Below are 18515 nucleotides of genomic sequence, written 5' to 3' on the forward strand. Positions count from 1 at the left end.
GATTTTTGACTGCTTTCATTAGGAGACCACACATGATTCTATAAAAGGAGAATGTTGTACTGTGTAATTTTGCTAGGCGTAGAAGTATTACTAAACTTTAACTTAAACCTGTGATATTTCCGAACACCTGACTCTAGAAGCAGGTTGCAATACGAAATAATTCTGCTAGAGGTCCATACCTTTGGCAACCTCTTGATGAAGTCGTGAGCGTTGGCTTCCTTGGCAGCCTTCTCAATCTCTTCCTGCGTGACGCCGGCTCGACCGTACGAGATGTTCTCAGCGATGGTCGTGGCAAACAGCACGGGTTCCTGACTCACCACGCCAATGTTCTGCCGCAGCCACTGGATGTTGAGCGACCGAATGTCATGCCCATCTAGGGTCACCTGTGAAAAGAGCAGGAAAATTGGTTAGTCTTACTTACCAAACGTGAAAGCTTTTCCAACTGCATGCTGTTTATGTCTTTATAATCATCTCTTTCACATCATATCATCAAGACTAGTGTCAGCTCATACAATTGATGTTCTTACAATTTTGGTACAAGGACACCAAATTTTCTCAACTTCTGGCACATTTCACATTAAAAATGTACACTCACCATTCCCTTTGAGGGGTCGTAGAACCTCTGTATGAGCTGGACCGTGGTGCTCTTCCCACAGCCACTAGAGCCGCACAGGGCTACCGTCTGGCCCTTCCTCACCTGAAGGTTCAAACCGTTCAGGACCTGGAAAAGAAAAAGTCAACGTTGAAAAAGTTAGGAAAACTTTTGACCTTTTCTAATACTGTTTTTGCTTGCAAAGCTTGTTTACCACAGCCATTAGAGCCAGGGTCACAGTCTGGCCCTTTTTCACTTGAAGATTAAAACTGTTCAGGACATAAAAAAAGAAAAGTTAAATTTGAAAAAAAGGAAACTTTCTTTGAAGACTGCTTTTGCACTGTGAGCTTTATTCAAAACTTTGGAAGTGCCACTTCATATTACATAAAACAGATTTTTTTACTTTAAACATGATCAATAAGAAGAACAGTTTAGATTTGTCTCTTGTGATGCTTGTACTATAATTGAACTATAAAGGTCTACAAATTGTACCTCTTGACTATTAAGGATTTGAATATGACTGTGGCAGTATCATTCATCATCAGTTAAGCATAAAACAGTTGACGTTCTCATCAAATACATTTCAGTATGAAAGTATCAGACTGTCCTTACCTTGACATCAGGTCTGGCTGGGTAGTAGAAATGAACGTTCTTGAACTCGAAGTTTCCCTCTGTGTGGTCGAGCTTCAGACCTTCGGTGGAGCTGCTGTCAATCAGAGGAACCTGGGGGAAAGTAGAGAACGTTTAATCTGACGAACTGGTTAACTTTGTTCACAAATGACAAATATCATATATTCCTGCTTTTTCTTAGAGTTCAAAGAATCAAAGCATGTTTTTAAGAAATGCTTGTCAATCATTTCAAAGATCCCCTTGAATGCCACAAAGGACAGAAGCATCCCATAATATTCCAACAAAATGTTGTCTGACAGGCCTGTCAATCAGCACCAAGGACAGACCAATCCTAATATTCCTACAGAACAAAAAATCATTTCAAAGATCCCCTTGAATGCCACAAAGGACAGAAGCATTCCATAATATTCCCACAAAATGGTGTCTGACAGGCCTGTCAATCAGCACCAAGGACAGAGCCATCCCATAATATTCCCACAGAATGTTGTCTGACAGGCCTGTCAATCAGCACCAAGGACAGAGCCATCCCATAATATTCTCACAAAATGTTGTCTGACAGACCTGCCAATCAGCACCAAGGACAGAGCCATCCCATAATATTCTCACAAAATATTGTCTGAAAGACCTGTCAATCAGTAGCAAGGACAGAACCATCCCATAATATTCTCAAAAAATGTTGTCTGACAGACCTGTCAATCAGCACCAAGGACAGAGCCATCCCATAATATTCCCACAAAATGTTGTCTGACAGACCTGTCCATCAGCACCAAGGACAGAGCCATCCCATAATATTGTCACAAAATGTTGTCAATCCTAATATTCCTACAGAAAAGAAAGCATTCACCCACCCTGTCAATCATTTCAAAGATGCCCTTGGCCACACCCCTTCCGGTGTTGATGGTCTCCAGGTTTGGCATGGCTTCTCCGAACACGATGGCGCTGATCAACACTCCCATGAACACCTAGGAAAGGAATGCACATAAGATTTCTACTTGAATTTTGATACATTATTTTGTACTTCAAATATATAAAAAGTTTCTGTCGTAAAATGTCAACTTGTAGGCTTCTTTTGTGGAGAACTAAAACAACACTTCAACACTAGCGCCTGTCCCCAAGAAATAGTTGACAAGTACAATGAACAGTAGACCATGGATTAATGTTTTATCATAATATTGATCAGCAGATGAGCCCACAAGCTCCAAATCACATTTTCTGCAGTAATACTCTGTCATTGTGCAATTTTTAAATATCATCAGCTCATCGACTGTTATATGGACTGCCATCCTTCCCTTCATAAATCATCTCAGGGATTCGAACTCCCAACTTTCAGGTCCAAAGGCTAACCACAGCAGTTACAGTAATGTAATTGCTTTGCACAGGAAAAGAAACTCTATTCTTCTTACAGTAATCAAGCCGCCGACTGTGAATCCCTCGTTAGCGACCAGGAGGGAGCCGTAGTAGAAGGCGAGCGCGTAGGAGGCGAACACGATCAGCCAGATGTACCCCAGCCCCACGCCCGTGATGATGCCTTTCCTGATCCCTGCCTTCTCTGCATCCCCCAGGTTATGGAAGTACCTGTGGAAAAAGACATATTTGTAGTCTATTGTATATTGGAGAATATATTACTAGAATAGCTGTTTTAACATCTGGCAAAATGATAAAGGAATCTATTTGATCAATTAATGAATACTAACCTTTCCCTGTTTGTAATAAGAGGGATGAATGATTATTCTATTTTGGTACAGTATGCATTTCAACGTCCATAAAATGTCTATGTATGTCTGGGGGAAAAATACACATTCTGTACAATGACATGAATATTGGAAAATATCCTAACATCTGGCTAAATAGTGAAGGATATGGAAATGCATCATACTCCAGTTAAGATTAATGAAATACTAAAACCATTTCCTTTTTGTAATAAGAAGGAAAAAATTATGATTTGTTTGGTACAGTATGAATTTCTAGGTACAATGTATTTGAATATTCTTTTAGCTGACCTTTCGAAAAGTTCAAGCACTAAATTCTAACTTGAGGCTTCATGCATCTAAACAGAATAATAGTCTTTTCCAAGCTGCTGTGATATCCTTCAAGTGGTTACACAAATTGTATTTTATTTTTGTAAATACATGTATTCTTCATATTTGAGTGTGATATTTTTCTAGTTTATTGTGATGCTAATTAAGATACATGATTGTTAACTTTCTCTAGCTTGATATTCTCGTGCTAGATGACAATGCTGGCTGCATGCAATGTGGCAACTAATCCATGACATGAACTTAAGAAGTCTTTTTACTTGTCTGCTGCCTTCTTCTCCCCTCCGAAGGCTGCTACCGTCCGTATGGAGGACAGGATCTCCTCAGCCACGGCTCCAGCTTTACTGTAGGCTGCAGAGACTTTCTCAGACAGGGTGGCTGTGGCCTGGAAAATAAGAATATGTTAATTCTTTTGTTTTCATTGTTTTAGAAAGAATCTGCAGCCTAAAAAGGATAGCAGCAAATAAAGTGCAATTGAAATGGAAAAATGTCTTTAATTTTTCATTGCAATACATTAGGACTACAAATACATTAGGTTTGTGCAAAAAGAAATGGAATAATAGAAAGTTGCTTTCGTAGTGTTTTAAGCACATAGGCACACAAATATTAAGAATAGTTTTTAAAATATGAAGCAAACTAAGATTCAGTATCTTTATTCCATCAGTATCTTAACAAACTGACTGCAGTATTCCCTTCTCTGCTAGGAGGCTCTGCTTGTTCCAGCAGCCTTACCTTGGATATGATGTATGCACCGATGAACAGCAGTGGAGCACAGCCAAACAGGATGACCAGGGTCAGTTTCCAGCTCTGCGTGAAGCCCAGAATCAGTCCGCCAAACGTGGTCGTCATGCGCTGGATGAACATACTGACCTTGTCGCTCATGGCCTCCTGGACTTTGTTCATATCACTGAAAACAGGACAAAGAACACAGGGTAGAACTTTGTCATCTAATAATGTAAATGTTTAATTAATAAAAAAGACTTTTATTTTCGCCTCTTGGTAGCAAATGCGCTTTTGGCACACTTTTCGACAGATTGGCCAAAGAGGCTCGGTGGGCGCTTCTCATCGTAGGAATATTGTGTAAAGGGCCTTTCCCAAGGGCACAACGTTGGGGCATGGCAAGTACTATGAAAATTTATGCAATACATGTATTGGGGGAAATCTTCAAATGAATTAAAAGATCTTCTATGCAATTAGCTATTTTGCTTTCTAATAAAGATGGAACATGCGGTGGCATAAACTCACTCAGCGAGCACAGAGTTGAGTTCCCCGCTTGGGTTTGTGTCAAACCAGCCGACCTCCTGCCTCATCACCGCACGGAAGAAATTCTGCCGAATCCGCCGCGTTTGCCGAGCCCCCGCCAGCGTCCAGAACGCAATCTGTAATGGGTAATGGATTATTGTTGTTAGAATTACTCTCCCTCTGCACTACGAGGTCATGGGTTCAAATCACGTCCTAACCATGAGCTTTTGAACCATGATTTACATGCCACTTGTAGCGGCTGGGATGTCAAGCTGTATGAAGTACAGTACTTGACAAATTGATTACCATAACACACCACACTTAAACAATAAGAGCGGGGAAATCCCAACCTGACAATGCAATGGCTCAAACACGCCATTTCCCTGTGCAGCTCCTATTTACTGTTGTGTTGTGTTACACAATCAGGTAGGTTACTGCAAGGAGGTTAAAATCACCTCCTTGGTTACTGTTTTTTTACATAGTTGCATTTACATAGAAAAAAGAAAAACAAACAAACCTGGAGGTACCCGAATATCACCACACCAAAAGCCAGGCCAACAAAATAGTACGCCAAGTCGGCCATGACAAGCGTGATCCCTAACGCATCCCTGTGAAATAGATGATACCGGTACATTTGTCAGAACAACTCAGTTGGAGGTATTGTTGTTGGAAAGAATGGCCAGTCCTTATGGTACAGTTAGTAAATACACTTCAGCTAAATTGAAAAAAGTTGCTTCAGATTTGTGTTTGTGTGTATGGACGTATGCATTATTTTCATAACGTCTCAACTTGAAACCGACAAGAAATGATGTTGTTTTGAAATACTGACCAAAATGAGTTACATTCGTTTAACCCAAAATTCATTAAATCATCAACAAAATCATCAAAATCTAAATCAAGATTGTGTGGAAACTACGGAAGAAAGAGAAAACACCAATTACTTACTCCCAGTGCTCTTCAGTTAGACTGAAGTTGGCGAACGTGGCGTTGTCAAAGGTGCAGTTGTAGATGCTGTCGTAACCAAAGACCCCCTTGCAGATGGCATCAAACTTCCCGTAGTTGGTGAACACGTCGACCATGGTACCCATCACGTAGAGGAGGATGGGCTGCATGACTCCGTCAAGGATGGAACATATACTGCCCAAGACCATATAGATGACGTCGACCTTGTCAGCATATCGCCACTGAAGAAATGGCAAATTAAAATGATAGGAGAAAATTTAGCAAGACTCTTGGACAACATGAAAACAGAAGATATAACCAAATTGAATGTATTTGGTATCAGTAATAATGAATGAAAACATTAATTGTACATTAAGCACAGGTCAGATGTTAACAATCATATATATATATATATTCATGTGCATAAAATAGTCTATATACTCTGTACACTTTCGGCTTCCTCTTGCTCTTGGTAAATGTAATAAAAGCATGACACGTATTGCGGAACTATGCGGCTTCAGATGTCTTACTGAGGGACGACTGCGGTGTGAAAGATGTCGGTTAGCTTGAGGAATGAATCCACTCTTCTATATAAAAAGCATGACACATATGTTTATTGAATAACTGATATTGCATCAGTTATATCTACTTACCAATTCAGAGAAACCAATCATTTCTGTTTTCTCTTCTTCTTCTTTTTTCTCTTCCTTCTCTTTCTTGACTTTCCATTTTCTTTTCCTGTTAAGGACAAAGCAAAAAGTTACTTAAATGGTCAGAATCAAGTTGAATTAACCTACTTGCTTCCCTCCAAAATAGGAAGGAATATAGCATCTGAAAAGTTTGATACTAAAGGTGTGACAGGTCTAAATATACCCGGGTACATTTTATTCAGGGGTACATTCTAGCCTGTTACAGAGGTACCATCTTAAGAAACTTGGGGTTAATGCCTCATACCAATTTCAGTTTCATATATAAGTGTGCATTTTTTATGAATATATCTGATTTTTTTTAGCTCTGAGAAAAAGCAGGAATCTATGATGTAACGTTATGATAATTATTTCTCTCTACATGATATTCCACAGTCACTGAAAACTTTTGTTAACATGAAAGTTAACATGAAAGACTTACTTTTTACTGCTGCTCCTGATTTCAAATGCATCTTCGTAAGATTTTCTCCGACAGATGGGGGCCACCTGCGAAAATATCTTAATGTCTGTGTCTCCATTTGGAATGGCAGAACCATTTGTAGAGGGAAGATCCACTGGAAAATCGTCGTCAAACTCTTCTTCATGCGTCTGCGTTTCTCCGTTTACGCGGTGAGATTCCGTTTCTGACTCGCTCGAGATAAGCGAGTCTTGTCTCCTGGAGCTGAGGTCATCTTCGTTCGGTTCGTAACTCGAGTTGTCGTAGTCAGCGCTTTGTCTTTGGGTCGCTGCCATGACAACGGGGTCGCGAATGGCGGCTTCGTAGGATGGGGGAGGGCTGCTGGATCTGCGCAGGTTTGGAGAGTCCTGATCACCCATGGCCCCGAGATGTCTCCTTTAACCTGCAGGGTTTGGATCAATATACTGAGTATTAGCTCATTGGGGACTGTCGACCCCTATGTTCCTACACCCCAATATGTCACCGTTCCTTTGTTAAGGGTGTCAGAACATGGGGGCGTCGGAACATAGGGGTTTCTGAATAGGGGCGTCGGAATATACATGTAGGGGCAACGGAACATAGGAGTGTCTGAAAATAGGGGTGTCGGAACATAGGGGTGTTCGACTATATGGGTGTCGGAACATAGGGGTGTCCGAAAATAGGGGTGTCGGAACATAGGGGTGTTGGAACATAGGGATGTTGGAACATAGGGGTGTTGGAACATAGGGTGTCCCGACATAGGGGCATCGAAACATAGGGGTGTTCGAACATAGGGGTGTCAAAACATAGGGGTGTCGGAACAAAGGGGTGTCGGAACAAAGGGGTGTCGGAACAAAGGGGTGTCGGAACAAAGGGGTGTTGGAACAAAGGGGTGTTGGAACATAGGGGTGTTGGAACATAGGGCCATGAGGGGGATCGGAACATACGGGTGTCGGAAAAATAAGGGTGTTGGAGCATAAGGGTATCAAATCTTAGGGGTGAGTTTAAAAATTGTATAGTTAATGTGTCCTGAAACATTTCAAGAACCAACCGACAGATCAAATTGGTGTATCCTTATCAGGCCTGGAAAAATGGCCAGTCATAAAGTCCACACACTGTGTTATCCTGGCAACACGTGGCAGTCCCACATAAACACTGATAAGAGTCCTGAGACTTTGGACCTCTGGGGTTAGGGCGAGATAACCTACTGGGTCAGGTCTACATATTAACCTGTTACTGTAACAATGCTAAAAATCTTGTGACTTTGTGCCGCCCTCACCTTGCCAGTATAGGATGACCTTGAGAATCAAATCTGTTGTTTTTCCTCATATTAGTTGAAAAGCAGTCACATGAGTCATGTATTGCACATACTTTACTTGAGTATTAAATAGCTAAATGGTGTATCCCAGCAAACAGTCAAGGCTGTAAGTTTTCTAGCAGGTTGAAGATTTTGGCAACCAACATTGAAGTGAAAAAGGTACAGTATCTTGGAAACAAAAAGTTTTGGATCAATGACTTTAAGATTGTCTATTCAAAATGAATACAAAAAGGATAGGATGGTTGTGTATGACAGGTGCGAGTACCAGTGAGGTGTTCATTACAGTAAATGTTAGCTGACAAACACAGAGCATATCACAAAACATCTTTGTCAACAGGATGTTTTCATCTTCTGTCAGAAATTTTTCCTACATGGATTTTTCAGTGAAAAAAAAATCTCTCACGACCCTAAATTGTACGAACTTGTAAAATCGATAGCTCCAAAGGACTCTAGCCTAATAGTATATAAAATGTTCTTGGTCATCACTGCAGGGCTGTCTCCAGGACCCGTCCTTCCGTCCCTGGACGGATATTTGCTTGTTGGGCCGGAAATAAATTCAACCCCTTCAGTCCCAAAAATATCAATGTCATGAGATAAAACTAATGAAAATATATCTTTTTAAGCTTAAAATGACAATTTAACAATGAATCAGCTCCCAAGCAATGGGACGGAAAAATATAAAAGCTGGAGACAGCCCTACATCACTGTCTGTACTATGCCACAATCACTGGTATAATCACCCTTCGGCAAAACACACCTGTTAAGCTTTAGGGCCCACTGTAGCAGTTGATTATAGTATGTTACATAACGAACAACCCTTACTTCAGGTGCATGTTAAGAACACAATAAATCTAGTCAAGAGGCCTTTGCAGTATTTGATACAACAAGTTCAACATGCAATATATAATTTTAGTCTGTACACTTGAAAAAGCCGTCACGTCGAAACCGGTTGTGGTACTAGGCTGAATAAAAGTTCTTAACAGGAACTTAGTGCGGCTCCAGATGTCTTACTGAGGGACGACTGCGGTGTGAAAGATGTCGGTTGAGGAATGAATCCAATCTACTTTATACAACATACAATGTATAATTACTCTATGAAGACAACATACAATCCATGAGAGAAAGGAAGTTTTAGCTACATCACCTGACTTGTTGGCTAATGATAGGAGGACGTGTCTCCAGTATGATATGTAATGGCGCTGTTTAAAGTCTTTATCAGTGTGATTGCCCCGGTGGACCTATGACCAGAGTTTTGTCCAATGAATGGATAGAAAGTTATCCCCTGACTGGCATGCAAACAAAAGAGCCCTAGATAAATTTGAAAAAATCGATAATCAGAGGTGCTACTGTTGCTGTTGTAAGAAAGAAAAGTTTTAAGTGTAATAATTGTCTTATAAAGCACACATAGATTCGACATTACATGACACGAATACTAGTTAATGACAAAAAAAGTCCACAGTCAGGCATGGTTGACAAGATATAGATATAGTTTCAGTGCCACATATTGGGAAAAAGTTGTTCTGCCAGTGGACTATAATCGAAAACCATAATACTGGGGAAGTCTTCCAAACCAGAAGTTTCACCCTTGCTGTTATAACTATACATGTAAATGCTAAGCTTAGCTGACAACGAAGTCATTCAATGTATGTAACATAATCATCTGTCACCACGTATGGCAAAATTGGTGTGTTATGCCAACTGAATGCAGATTACCGATTAGCTAAAAAAGATACATGTATACCGCTAGCTAAATACCTTTTCTTGAAAATGAAGACTTCAAGTTGAAGACAAGCTTGTCCCTTAAGGAACTGTCTCATAGAGTGAGAAGTCTTCTGCTCTTCTACAAACGTGCCTGCGTGACCGGAACGGTTTCGTCGTATGACAAGAATTACCTACGGTTTACCTAACCACCCTGGATTGTTACATTAGGGCGTTTATCTCGACTGTTGGCCGGGTAAACACGCCCGATGCGTCATGAATATGCTCGAGTTAATATTTGACCGCAAGAAACAGGTGTACATTATAACCTGTATGAGGAAAACTTCCCATCTAAAAAAATTAGTACTGTCTCACTATTGCATAATATTAGGGCGTGAAGTCAATAACTTCGAAAAGTTGCAAATCTCATGAAAATTTTGTTACACCTGGCACTAATGCTACACTAAGTCTAGAACAAATATGGATTTGCAGGAGAAATGTTTTGGGAACCAGTTCACAAAAGAACACCTTGTGTATCAACTTTTGAACTTGGTAACTTGGTGTGGAAAGTATGTGGTTACCTCTTAACTGTTACATGGCCACAAAAGGAAGTGGCTATTTTTGGACCACTGTTACAATGTTCTTCCAATTGTGAGAACGTGTATTGTTGCTGAAAGGTGTGCAGTGCGCAAATTGCCGTTTTTCTAGTGCAAGATTTTAATTTTTAGTTTTCCTAAGTCTGCTTGATTGAAATTACGTATTATAATCTGTGTCACGCCTGGAGTGTGATAACGTTCGGTACAGGTGTTCTGGACCAATCTGCATTTTACGGTATCACACGAGCTTCTACACGAATAGTACAATAGCTTGAACTTTCTTCAAATGCGCCACTTGCACTGCTGTAGAAAATTTGAATACTGGATTCAAATGTTCGAATGCTTTGTTCCCATTCTTTGGTTGAGGACACCGAATTCTCTCAACTTCTGGTGCATTTTGCATTAAAATTTTTGTGTTTTTTGTGGGTATAAAAAGAATGCAACACAGTGTACATTACCTATGTATACAATTATGCAGATTCTCTGCATCCATTCGCAAAAGATAAAGTCCACTATAGAAGGGAAGCTGCATTTATGAAACTTATGAAACATTTCTCAGGATTTCTTTCTCTGGCTTTGAACTCAATTTGTTGACCCAGGATTTCTGTAGGCAGGGAGAGAAGTCTAGTGGAGGCTAAATAAACCCTTTAAGTGTCTGACACTCCACACAAAGCTAGGCTGGTTATGGTATTTGATGCTGAACACATGGCATGGTGGGGGGGGGGGGTAATGAGGCATGACAAAACTGACCAAAACTGTTTATTCTAAGTCACATAAACCAACTTACTGTGTAAACAGCTTAGCTTTAGTGTTGGTTGTAGCACTCAAAGTTGATTAAAAGAGGTTTTAATAATTGTCTATGAATGATAATAGGGGCACTTGTAGTTTGTTAGCAAGTAAGAACAAAAAACCAAATTGTAAATCATTTGAGCCTTGTAAATCATTTGAGCCAACAAGGGATGATTCTATCATACATGTATGATCTATTCAATTCGATGAAAGAACAAATACGTGTAAGACTGATGTTCGTGTAAGTAATTCTCATTGTCAGGAGGGCAAATTTGACGTTCGACGGGCAAATATAATCACTGTTAAGACTTCGAGGACCGGCAACTTTGTTGTGACAATTTGAAAACATGCTCGCAGTTGGGACACACATTCTGGGAGGTACGCAGCCAAAGCTTGTCTGGCATGCCAACCAATTATTTAATGCATTCCAGAGTCACCTTTTTCAAGAAATTAACCCTTTCAGCCGATTTTTGCAGTTACATCTCATGTACTAGTATTGTCTTATTCTGCCAGTTCATTCTAGTGCTTAGCTGGAGAAGAGTGATGGATATTGATCCAAATATCCTGAATCTCTGTATCTTATCCAGTTGACAATGTATACAAGAGATTGAATTCTGTCTTTGAACATTGCTTACCCTGAAGTTGATGCCTTAAACCTTAATCAATGTAGCCCTTGTTTGTGTTCTGTCATGCTATATGAAACTATGAATGTCCTTGACCAAAGTTCTAATATCTTGAAGCAAACATTGAGAAGCCATATGTGGCAACAGTCTGGGTGTTATCAAAAACAAATCAGCCATATCTGACTTATGCAGTCTTACCTTTCAACAACAAGTTCCTCCCTGTATCCTCCAGCCTTTCTCAAACATGTGTTGCACCACTTAAAGACTGTGATACTAAGTTCAGAGCTTATGAACTTATAAGAAATACCATTAACTATGATATCAAACTCCCAGCCTGAGCTGATAAAGCTGGTGTAACATTACAAATGGAACATGGCCCAGGGCTAGAAATCATTTTGTCCCACCGGTGTCACAGAAGTTGAAGAGTTTGTAATGGACTTGTGGCGTTATGACATGGATTTACCCATACCCACTGGCACCAGTCTGTCTTCATCTTTACAGCAGTATTAAGTAGACAAAAATAAAATACACCTGGATCTAGTCTCAGATTTTCTCAAACTGAACAAGCTGCTATGGGACCCAAACATACACCACTTCTTCCTTACTGATCAAAAGCTATCTGCCTCCCAAAAAATCAAAACCATAGCATGTTTGGCACAAAAGATACAAAAACCTGAAGTTTTGATGCAGTGCCAAGGTCATACACCAGGGGGCCAAACATCAACCTTGGCCTTTGTCTTCCCAACACCTACCCACATACATGTACCAAATATCATCGCAATCCATACAGAGGTTTTTAAGTTATGCTGACTACAGTTATCCAGAAACACAGACAGACACACACAGAGACAGACACGCCCAAAACAAAACCTCAATTTTTCATGGAGGTAAATAAGATAACCAGTCTCTAGACCAGGGTCAATGTACATTAGTGAAAAGGAAATAATAAAAATGCATTAATCAGTTTAGCCTGGAACTGAAACAGGATGACACTCAGGCTAGTTTTGACTGACATTCTAGCCAGAAACCTATACGGACAAGTAAAATAAGAAATCATCAGTAAAAACCTTCTCAGCAGAGATAATTCATCACAACATGTAATCCATCCATTCTGTTGGCCACTCTGAGGCTGAAGGTTGGTTTCCAGCCCTGCCACAAGTGTTACTGGCACAGGCAGTTCAATTGACCGGTCAGCCTGTCAGAGGTTGGGTCTGTTTTCTTCCAGGACTGTCACCGGGGAAACACTTCATCCGAGCCAAATATGACCTCACCAGAAAACAAGATATGATGGCAGGCGACCAAATATTGTGGAAAACAATATTTGTACCAAAAACATGACTGTCTGTTTGGCTATTTGTCATTTGCACTAAATTCTTTGGGAAGTATGTTAGGCATTTAGTAAAAAAGTGTAACGTTAGGTTATATTGTTTTGAAGAAAAAAAGGCAAAGTGCAAGGTTGAATCAACACAACCTCTGTCGTCCAACCTACAATGAAACCACTCTTCATGTTAATGTCAAGGATCTTACAATGGGGTCGTTAAAAAGATTAATGATTTTTCCATTGTTCAAATTGTAGACGAAAAAAATACTGACCCAATGCAAGAGACAATGCTTCTGAACTTGAAGGTCGAGGGTTCAAATCCTAAGGCTTTTCTTTCTCACCCAAGTGACCCGACTTTAACCTGCAAACCTTGCCTGCCAACCAACTCTTTAGTCCAATGTTACATAGTTAAGACCCTCTTGTCTCGAGCAACCACTCCACCTGTATATTAAATCATTTTTCCTCAGTCCACTGAGGGACTATTGAGACCATGTTTGCCTGTAACATTACATGAGGGTTGTAGTCGAGCTGTTCACTGTACATTGTACTAAAAGAGGCAGGAAAATTTCCTTGGTACTGTAACGTTATATAGAACCTGTATGCGTGTCCTTCTTCTAACAGTGGCAGTGGCAGCACAACTTCCTGTAAGCTTAAACTAGTTCAAGGTTAGCCAAGGTTTTCCATCTGCCTAACTTCTGTGTGAGGCAAGGCTTGCCAGGTCCTTGCTTATCAACAGGGGGCTCTTTAAACCAGCCATACTCAGGCAAGGGCACTTTCTTGATGCAATGGGAGGTTGTCTCCATCAAATGCCATCAATCTTGAATCTTCCCATCTTTTTCTTCGTCCGATTCAAACTATGTTGACAAATATCTACAAGCAGATAGATCGATGTGGCTTGAGTCTTTTTTTGCTTCTTTTGTATGTTTTTCAAGTAGTCTATTTGTGAAGCAAAGAGCTAAGTGAATATACACACATCACTCAAACATCACCAAAAACAGAACAAAAACCATTAGTTGGATTCTTACATCTGCCTGGAAATAAGATGACCATAATGTTCCAACATGAAAAAGTAAATGAGGTGCAATCATTGTTCTAGTTTGGAGGACCCTTTGAACGTTAGCTTACCTGAAGAAAGGTGTTCTTCTGTCATTTACTTAAAGAAACGTATTGAAACTGAGACAAACTTGATCTGTGTGAGATTTAACTTGACAGAAAGTCACAGTGAATGACAAACTGTATTGGAGAATGAATTTTGTCAATGATCCACCTCTGTAAAACGAATTCTAACAGAAAGAATGATGATGATTAGCAGACCAACCAAGCAACCAACCCACAGATGGATAGAAGGCTGGACTGACCGACCAACTGAACGACCGACCAAGCGACCATTTTTATTCCTTCCAGTCCACATTGGATGTATTTGCCAGGTGTCTGTGGGTTAGATAAATATAACTAGAGCCAGCAAACTCCTGTACTTTATCTCTGTTAACATTGATCCCCTGATAGAAGTGTCAATATTTTTCTTCCAACAAAACCCCATTATGTTCCAACTTAGCTTGTGCTAAGGTGTTGTCATGGCAACACAGGACTGTACCAAAACTGTTCCGGGGGAAGACAATGTATATGAAGATACGACAAGAAAAAAATTTCTAGTAAGAGATGTTTCACAAACTTGACAAAAACAAGTGATTACTATGAATTTAAAAATCATAATTTTATGAGTTTATACCTTGGAAGGTGGTGATTTTGGATAGCTTCTAGTTTTGATGACGGCCTATTTATGTTAAGTCACCCCAACTTTTGGAGTTATTTGGACAGCAATTAAGGTTACTCGCAGCATCAGAGCTTGCATTGATTGACAACGATTGAATCAAAATGCTGCCTCCCTCCATTGTGGAAGATTGGAGTTACAATGAGGATTGTACCTTTCCAGGTATCCCTGCTAAATCAAACAATTTAAGCCCTAATTTCTAGTCATAGGGCTGTTTTCAAGTTACTAGTATATTGCATCACCCTGTCTCCATGCATCTTGTTGCAACCCAGCAACAACACTTCACAATTGTAGAGACAAATCATTTGACTCATTTGTCTTTACCAAAGTCCCCTGGTGACTAAAAATAGCAACTTGAACTCGACCTAACTGGGTGAATGATTTGCTAGAGAAGTAAAGGTGAAGGTGGAAACTGGCCAATTCTCTGCCAATTTCTCTCTCTCTCTCTCTCTCTCTCTCTCTCTCTCTCTCTCTCTCTCTCTCTCTCTCTTCCCTCTCTCTGAGTCTCTCTCTTTCTCTCCCCTCTCGCTCCCTCTCTCTCTCTATCTCTTCCTCCTCTCCTTTCCCCCTCCGATCTGTTTACCTTTTACTACAGGTATTGACATGTGCTAACATTTCTTGCCTACCTACATGAAGTTATCGATTTTTGTTTTATCAAGGAAGTTTAATCCTTCCTTAGTTTTACCATTGATGACAACGTTAGAAGCTTTACTCATTGCCGAATTGAGAACTGCATTCGCAATCAATCTACCCAAACTTCCAGAATGACAGCTGTAGTAATAAAGCGCGTTACGGTATTACAGCTATGGATTTTCAGCACCATTTCGGATAAGGCGGGAATTCATTAATGTACACGTTTCACGGCGGTATCATTTCCACGTTTGATAACGAAATACGTTTCCATTACCCAACGCTACGTCCTCAAAGCCTTGGCTCCTACATCTGTCCCTGATGTTTTCAATTAAATACTGGAGACGCACGACTGCCAAGAAACCATGCACCACGGCGGTAGATTCCATGGAAACGACTGATTACTACCATACTAGATCAATAATAAGTATTTCTACAGCACAGCCACCACCAACGCACCGCTTATCGAGATGAACGTGAACTGTGCGCTGAAAACGGAGCTCCGGAGACAATTCTAACACCACCGTTGAACACTCTCTTACCTTACCGCCTTGCCCGGCCGGTTGATTTGCAGCTCTTAGGATAATATTGCTGCCAATGTTGCTCTTGTGAGTGGCAAAAATAGGGCAATCAGTCGACTCGAGTCCCGCTCGACCCGCTATAAACGTCCGTCCCTGGTCCTTCTCAACTAAAAGGGTCCATAAATTGTCCCTTGGACACGTGAGAACGTGGTAGGCGGGAACATATCTACTTCCATATAAGGAGGGTCACGTGATGGGGGTACGGGGTGAACGACCTCACGTTCAGCTGTCCGGTCACGCAGGATCACGTGACCAAACATAACGGTCCCACTAAGCGATACCAGACGTGGATACGCGGGAATTTTCTAGCCGATGTCTCGATCGATGGAGTCGTCACTAGTCCTTGACATTTTAGCAACGACTGGACCTTTCTTTTCTAATGACCAAGGCTGATTAGAAATGTTGGTGGGACTATGAAACTGAAGTTAACTGGTACGAACATGTATATTCAGTCGTGTTCAACTCCGTCCTGAACATCCGGCTCATTCTCAGTATTTTACGCCTATTGTGTGACATTTTGTTATCAAAGTACTTAAGGTAGTGTGGTCTTCATCAGATGCGTTAAAAGGGAATCGTTTGTAAAAAAAAAAGTACAACACTAGAAAATATACTTAATGTTGAGAAAACCGGATCCTTACATGATCAACTGCTGGGAGATATGTTCTCTCAAGGTTAAACCTCCTTGGTTCTCTTAATCTCCAGGCAGATCTCTACGGTGCGCCGAAAATCGTATATGTGCTAGCCAGAGAAGCTCCGGTCAGCCCTACGGGGCGGACTGGAGCTTACCGGCTGACCGGAGCTTCTCTGGCTAGAATATATACGACTTTCGGCGCACCGTGGAGATCTGCTTGGAGATTAATGTACTGTTTTGTTGGCAACGAGCGGTTAGAAACTGGGACAAAAACTGAACAAAGCTGTATCCTGGATACCAGGTAAAAATCAAACATCATCATATGCCGTATGATAGATTATGGATTCCTCATCTCTTTATAGCAAAGAAGAAACCCAACATGTCCTACATATAGGAAGCGTAGAAACTATCATATAGACACCTGCGAAGATCTACAGTAGCAAAATCCGTACGCATGTACTTTCAGAGCTGCACAATTCAGCCCTTGGGTTACCAACAAGCTTTTGATTCCTTGGTGCAAAATAACCATCTACTACTACTTGTAGTACTCGCGCTGTGACATTTAACTACAAAAGTAGCTCGACAAGTTGCAAGCTAGCACGGCCGTCCCTGGAACTGGAACTCGTACGATTAGTCCCACGCAGCGCTTACCTTTAGTTTATACTCTCCAAGCAGAGGAGTGGGTCCGGCTGTTTTTTGACGTGTTTTTATGCGTTTTGTCTGGCTTTCTACTTTGTCATGATTTTTTTTGTCTCACCAACCATATAAAAAAACATGAAAAGTAGAAAGCCTGACAAAAACATGTCAAGAAACAGCCGGACCCACTCCTCTGCTTGGGGAGTATTCAATTCATGAGTCAACGGTAGCGTTAGGAAAGCTTTTCTTTTATGAATTATCTAAGACTTCACAAACAGTTCGTATACAATTAATAGTAGAATAACAGTTCAGTTGAATAGCGTTCCGTCTACTATGTAACATTACTAATAGTCCATTTAGTCCAGCGAAAGTTGACTGTAGCTTTAGAAGCCTTTTGTTCGACAACATAGCAACAATACAATGTTAAGCCCACAATTCCAGTTCCGCCTACTAATGATACTGAATGTACGTAAGCTCGTTGATTTGTATGCTCGCACAAAATGTCGTTAAAAAGCTTGGTTGTATATTATACTATCCGTACATCTAAGGTAATTATAATATTCGCAAAAGGAATCGAAACACAAAAAAAGGAAAAGAAACAAAACCTCACCTTTGTTCTGTCGCTGCCAGTAGCAGACCGAATCCTTCGATTGACTCCGTCTGAAATAGCGACAGCGTTTCTCGACCACCTGTATATGATATAGAAAATCTCGTAGAGTTCTGCTGGAAGATCGCCGACTTGGATGGTCTTCAAGTGACTCTTTTGATCGCTCAAGAAAAAGGCGAAGACTATATAACAAAAATGATCTCACCAACAAAATAAACAAACTTTTTACAACTTCCCTTCGAAAAGGCTGAATTGGTACTGAGTAAGAGGGAAGTATGTGGTAATTTTGTACTTGAGGAGTGTTACGTTTACTTGCCTGCCCCCCTCCTGTGACTAAGGTGGGGTGATGATCGTGACACGGTGGTTGGCCGGTCAGAGGAAAGTTCAAATGTGTTCGTCACCAGGGCAACGGTGGCACGTGGCATTCAGTCTTATCGAGCCAGAATCAAAGTGTTAGAAATAGATTTCTTCATCTAACGTTTAAATCATTTCCTTTGGTTTGTAACGCTGCACCGTCTTTTTCATCAGAAAATTTCAAGCAAAGCTTAAAGTTTTGGAGCCTCTTTCGCATCCTTCTAGGGGCGCTGTCGTTTATTTTTGGGTGGAGCCGCGGCTCAACATATGGGCTGGGTTCTTAAACGCCAAAACGGCACAGACACGGATATTCCCGGCATAAGAACCTGGCCCATACACTGTTGAAAATCGCGAATCAGCAATCCCCCCAAAAATAAACGCCAATACTCCTAGAAG

At 40.8% G+C, this 18515-nt stretch overlaps 1 protein-coding gene across 4 annotated transcripts in view; it reads right to left on the reverse strand.

The window, feature by feature from the left end:
* Positions 1-16009, reverse strand: part of LOC136446848 (ATP-dependent translocase ABCB1-like) — a 30539-nt gene extending 14530 nt beyond the window's left edge. For 2 of the 4 annotated variants that reach the window (XM_066445465.1, XM_066445461.1), the window contains exons 1-13: positions 15853-16009; positions 6571-6988; positions 6096-6180; positions 5446-5684; positions 5018-5108; positions 4504-4637; positions 3991-4165; positions 3519-3643; positions 2626-2797; positions 2071-2184; positions 1205-1315; positions 596-721; positions 180-383 (exon numbers count right to left, since the gene is read on the reverse strand). In XM_066445465.1, coding sequence (XP_066301562.1) covers positions 180-383; positions 596-721; positions 1205-1315; positions 2071-2184; positions 2626-2797; positions 3519-3643; positions 3991-4165; positions 4504-4637; positions 5018-5108; positions 5446-5684; positions 6096-6180; positions 6571-6965 — 1971 coding nt within the window. In that variant the 5' untranslated portion in view covers positions 6966-6988; positions 15853-16009. Of the gene's footprint in view, positions 1-179; positions 384-595; positions 722-1204; positions 1316-2070; positions 2185-2625; positions 2798-3518; positions 3644-3990; positions 4166-4503; positions 4638-5017; positions 5109-5445; positions 5685-6095; positions 6181-6570; positions 6989-9026; positions 9103-9637; positions 9767-15852 lie in introns of those variants that run through there. The other 2 variants (XM_066445462.1, XM_066445463.1) reach the window with 2 other exon arrangements.
* Positions 16010-18515: the final 2506 nt, after the last annotated feature.

This window comes from Branchiostoma lanceolatum, chromosome 13 (assembly GCF_035083965.1).
Source record: "Branchiostoma lanceolatum isolate klBraLanc5 chromosome 13, klBraLanc5.hap2, whole genome shotgun sequence".
NCBI classification, from domain to species: Eukaryota; Metazoa; Chordata; class Leptocardii; order Amphioxiformes; family Branchiostomatidae; genus Branchiostoma; species Branchiostoma lanceolatum.